Here is a 6,000-nt window from a genome sequence, read left to right on the forward strand (position 1 = left end):
AAATGTAATGAAACACAGAAAAGTTACTGTTGGGCCCGAACTCTAGCTCAGAAAAGTTAACGTGAAGGTATTTTCTTAGAAGCACAATTTGACCTAACCTTGTGTATGTGTGTATGTACACACACTTAATTCTCATCACGAGCTTCCACCTTTTACGTGAAACCGACTCTCAATTCACAAATCACTGCGGGCAGAAGTCACAGATACCTCTGGCTGACATAAGAACTGAAGAACATCAGTGCTTAATTACGGCCACAAAGTACCTCTCTGAGTAGCAATGGGGAAAGTCTTTGAATGCAAACATTTCTGTTCAGCTCCCCAGCTTTGACAGCTTTTCTACAACCCATGAAGCCATGCCAATTTAAACCAACTCAGGAGCTCTGTGTTTAATAAGTTTCTTGTGTCTGATGCTTTGTTAAAAAGACAATATTCTTTATTATTAGAAAGTTATGTTCTGTATGGTTAGCCATCCAGTGATAACATCCCAGCTTCGAGCATTCAGCCTCCAATAGTACATGCCCTACACTCACTTTCGTATCTTCTCCCCCTCCAACTTCAGTTCCAACTGTGAAGAGCAGCAGAAGGCTGACTTGAAAAGAAGCAAAATAGAACCAGGAGGATTAGACCAAATCCCTCACACGTGAAGAGTATTAAAATTTACCAAGCTTGTAAAAAAAAAAAAAAAATCATCAAGAGACAATGCGTAGAAGATGCATGATAGGTGCTACTCACCAGCAACTCAGGGCTTATTGGCCTATGCCTGTATTTTGTGAATTTTTTTTTAAAACATTCTTTCAGTGCAAAGTTTAGGGATGCAAATGCAAAGAAATTAAAATGCATCTCTGCTGTTTTTTAATGCAATCAAATTTTCACTTCCATAAACGAAGAGAGATGGGCTGCACGTGGCCCCCAGCACTCATGGCTAAGGCAGGAAACACAGTTGAGAACATAATTAAAAAACTAGAAGAATTTTTAGAAGATTTTTATAAACCTGATAAAAGCTCTATGATTAAAAGCTCATGAAGTATTACATTTTCACAATAGAGGAACGGCTTTTAGTAAGTAACTAATGGCCTTTTGTCCACAGGGTTCTCAGCCTTGAAAAGCACTTCACTCCACCACTTCAAAATCTGCAGCACTGCACACATGAACCCTCTGCAGTCTTTCCCTAGAAAGCAGAGAGCTGGGGAACACAATTCCAGTCCTGGCTTTACATCACAGTGCTCCTGCTGAGCTGAGCATCTTCCAAAAGTTAGAGTTAAAACAAATTCACATCACTGGGTACACACAGTAATTCAAACTAGCGTTAAATCCATGCAAGTTAGACAAGACATAGGTTGTATTTAACCACTTGTTCAACAGCAATTAGCAGCATGCAGCACTTTGCTCCTGTTCACAGCTGGCTGATTACTGCCCGGTGCAGGAAGGGGAGAGGGGCACAAACCTCTGCAGCCTGAAGGTCTGGCTGGCGCTGACTTCCACAGAGGGCTGTGAAAACATTCTTTGCCCGCTCCTCTCTCTAAAAAGATTCTCATTAATATTAATAGATGCATTTCAGCATCATTTAGCACCTCTTATTGTGAGGACAGTATCTCCCAGAAACCCATCCTCTGGGAAAAAAAATCTCATTAAGAAACAATTCCTGCTATTCCTAATTAATACCTGAACAAACCACCTATGATCCGTTTAGACTGTCCAAGAAATCAGCGTCTCCCATTAAAACAACTTCAAGATGCTTTTCAGAAAAATCCCTCCCACTTTCCTCATTCAATACTAAGAAGTCTACACACAAACTTGTGGCAATTACAGCACATCCCTAACCTCCATTTGTAGATCCGATATCCTTATGAATGGCCAGAGCTCTGTGCTGTATATGCAAATGTCAACGAGCACACCACGTTCCCCTGCTCCATTTGCATATCGAAATTCACACTGAACACACCAAATTCACTCATCAGTAAACGGAGTGAAAGAAGTCCCTCAACAGGCTGCCCAGGGTGAGGAGCTATTGTTGCAAATAAGCTTAAAGTTGGTATCAATAATAACAATAACAATAATAACAATTAGAATCGATGTTGGAACAGGGCCTCGATTTTTGTCTCCTGAGACTATTACACATTTGGCACATTGCCCACATCCTCCTTTCCTTTTCTCAAATTGTCCAGTGGAAAAAGATTTTATTTCTTAAGAGAAATCTTTACAGAGAGCAAAAAAATACTGAGACTGTTTCAAAGCTCTCACTACAAAACCCGTCACTGAAACCCCTTGGATTCCATTCTGACAACCAAACATGGAAAACTGACATTCGTTTGGAGAGATCGTGAAAGATTATTCAGCATTCTCATAACATGGAGATAACCCCCAATTCTTGCCCAAATTCTACACAGAATAACCAGATTGCATATAATCACTTTGACCACTCCTAAATGGAAAAGCTCCCACTGGAGTAATACTGTAATGTCTTACAACATGAAGCTGAACAGGGTGATAGAGATGAGCATCTCTATTGTGGAAGCATCTGACTAGTGCATGAGCAATCCCTACAGCCAGCAGAGCATATTATAGATTTTAATTTGTGTGCTCTTGACAACAGACTGCAATAAATAATAAGAAAATTGTAATCACTCTACATTCTGCACAAGCCTGAATGTTTCATCCTTTATTTAATGCTATCTGACAAATGCTAGTATATTTGGGAGGAATTTGACCCTTAGTATGCTTCATGAAGATTCCTACAGATAACCACACATTAAATATTAACTGTGCATATTTAGCTAACCAACTGTTTTATCTCTTTTAGAAGCTTCTCAAAAGATTTCAACACAACTGAAGCCTCCCACCCCCTGATCCCAGAGCAGGGATGCACAGGTTGGTGTCACTTCCAGGAGGTGCAGTGCCATAAGAGCCACGTAGACCCCAGTGTCACTTCAATTCTTTCATTAAGCTTCCCAGGAACTTTGGCCATAGCTGCAGAGAACTCACGCTTCATCAGTTCTGTGGGCAAGGAATTTCATTCTGAAGCTATTAATCATGCACTTTGCACAGTCATTCAGGAAAAAAAGAAATGAAGGTGAACTTGTGCTTACGTAATTTTTTTTTTTTAATAGGAAAGGACATCTCCCCCCACCCCCACTAATCACAAGGATAATGGCCTCTCCATCTTCTACCCGCTGCTGTCACACTTCTAGCCTAACCATTGCAGACTGCTCCCTTCAAGTGAAGTCCCATACTCAGGCATCTGTATGAACAGAGGAGGGCAGCTATTAATAGGAACATTATGCTAATGTACATGATCTAAATGCTGGCCTGAACGCAGTTCAGTGCAGGTACAATTGTAGAGCTGCCTGGCACTATTGAGAAGCAACCTTTAGAATCCCCATAGCCTGGAGTCTCTCTGAACTGAACAGTGTTTTCTCCAGAAAGAGACCTTCACAAATGGTACTGCTGCTTCTGCATGACTTACCTTGCACGTCAGAGTAATTTGCTTAGTTTAAGTAATGTAAAGATGGAAGTAGTTTATTGCTGCAGTTAGAGAACACAAGTCAGACAAAACAGTATCTGGAAATCTAAAACTATCACAAAACTTAAGTTTGCATCATTAAAAAACGTCCATCATTCCAATAAACACAGAACAAATTATGACGTGCTCCTTACACAACAATAAGGCTTCACAGGAGGGAAATTCCTGCTTTTCATGCTGTTCTCCCTATTCAGAGCCCAACTGTTTCTAATGGAAATTCTGCTATTGAGATTATGATTCAGCCGTGTTTTCCAGTCACCACACCATCACCATACTTACAGCAAGGGCACGAATTTAAAGGAAACTGAAGATCTCCCTTTGGGACGCACACATTTTACCAATATCCCACGAGCTAAGAGGAAGCAGGAGCACCATCTAAGCCAAGGCTTTGAAACCCAAGCTACCAAACTAAGCAATGAAACACATCAGCTCCGGGATACCAGAAGACAACGTATGGAACGAGATGCCAATGACAAACAAGATGCACCCGACTTTCTGGAATGGAAAATTCTTCAATAGGTGAACCGTAGCAACAGGTAAAATGAGCAGGCCGTTACCTGCAGGACAAGCTGCTGCCAGGCGGTTGCCAGTGGCTGACCATTGCCAATGTTGCAAATGCTCATGCGGTCTGCGGGCTGACTGGCACGCTCGAGTTGCAAGGAGACATTGCGCCGCTCTTCCTCGAGTGCACGGGTAAGCCGCTCAAAACGAGCTTCTTGCTCCTTAACAGATGCTAAAATGCTGGCAGCAGACCTGATATCATAGTCATCCATGATTGCTTTCAAATGCTCCTGCCTGTTAACTGACACGGGCAAATGGAGAGGGTTAGGCAAAGGGGTGGGGAGGAGACAGGTCAGAGGTTAAGAATAAAAATGCACATTGTTAGTCACTGTACCAAAATAGCATTCACACTAAGCAGCAAATTCTACTACTCTTTGAAAAGACTTCCCTTTTCACTGATTTGATTTTCAATCTGAAGTAATTAATCCAGTGCTTCTCTATGAAAAATATATGCTCACCTTGGATAGACTTGATATTTAATTCCTTTGATCTTTTTGCTAAAACTCCTCAACAGGAATACACATCCCTCTTGCAGAACTAATCTCACTATGCAAATACTAACAGACTTGGAAAGAATTATATAAAAGACAACTGGAGGGGTGAGGAATGCCACCTTTCTCTCTACAGACACCTGGCATGTTTGACTTGAACAGCAAACGAGAAGTCTAACATTTTTGAAGCTAAACTACATAGTACAAAAAACAATTGCATTCATTTTTCCAAGTGAATGGAATCCCCCCAAATTTAGCAAACAGCAGCTGAAAATAGTTTTCCATTTTAAATTACAGGAGTATGCCGTAACATGAAAGATATTTTTAAATACAGACAGTGCAATTGCAGTTGAAATGCGCTTGATGATTTCAGCATGGGAGCCAATGAAGCAGTCCTTCATGCAGCTGTTCACTAATAATGTAAATGAAAAAGCCCAAATCAAACATCTTCAATGGAAAACACACAGGATTGCTTGTCTTTCAGTGCAGGAAAAAGAATTCAGAGAAGTAGATGTGTGATGTATGTCCTGCCTTCTGTCTTCACGAGAGTTATGAAGAATTTAATTTAAAACCATTTCCACCTGTATGGTACACGGAGCAAAACTCCCCTTCAATTCACAGATCTATCATTCCAACATCAGTTAAGATGTTTTTATAACTGTATAAAACCAGCAACAGAACATAAGCATTAAGTGGTGGCTTCAATGGAATCCTTTTCACTAAAGCTAAACTACTAACTAGTTTACTACTGCATGCTAGTAAAATACCCGCAGCTTTTTGGAGCAGAGCACACAGAGGTACAATTTTCTTCAGGTCCTGTAATCCAAGTGAATTTTATACCAATTTTATGCCAAGAGTTACACTACCTAGAAAGGACCCCTTCACGTGCATCAAAAGCAATGCTTCCTCTCACCAGAGAGATTCTTTGTTTCCCCCATCTATCAACAGTTAACATGAGCACTGGTGATACCAAAGCTTGGCTTCCAGAAGCTGAGCATTTCATCACTGTGTGTGAATTGGTGCTTTTTTCACATCCAATACATTTATCAGGTCTTTTTCCTGTGTTGAATCCATAGCAGCTAATAATAACATTCTGCAGTATTCCCAAAAGAGAGGTATTAGTGAGTATAGCTACTCACTATATATGTGATAACTGCATGTTATCACGTAAGTTTGCTGGAAACTTATAAATAACCTTGAGGTTTCTCTTCTCCTGAAGTCATCCAGAAGCCCACAAGACACTGAAGCAGAAGCAATTGACTAAAAACCCACAGCAGATACTTTGATTTCATAGGAAACAACCTGTCAATAGCTCTGTAGTTCAATGTTAGCTCCTAAAAAGTTGCTTTTGAAAGGAATCCGAGTGTTGGAAAGCGTAAGGACTACTATGTATTAATTTCACAATGTTTGCCATCATGATTTCAGTTT

At 40.5% G+C, this 6,000-nt stretch overlaps 1 protein-coding gene across 1 annotated transcript in view; it reads right to left on the reverse strand.

The window, feature by feature from the left end:
- Positions 1–4,293, reverse strand: part of ARVCF (ARVCF delta catenin family member) — a gene marked incomplete at both ends in the record, with an annotated part of 132,349 nt that extends 128,056 nt beyond the window's left edge. The window contains one exon of the mRNA XM_079543922.1: positions 4,078–4,293. Coding sequence (XP_079400048.1) covers positions 4,078–4,293 — 216 coding nt within the window. The remainder of the gene's footprint in view (positions 1–4,077) is intronic.
- Between the last annotated feature and the right edge of the window lie 1,707 nt (positions 4,294–6,000).

Source organism: Tetrao urogallus (assembly GCF_951394365.1).
Source record: "Tetrao urogallus genome assembly, chromosome: 17".
Classification (NCBI taxonomy): Eukaryota; Metazoa; Chordata; class Aves; order Galliformes; family Phasianidae; genus Tetrao; species Tetrao urogallus.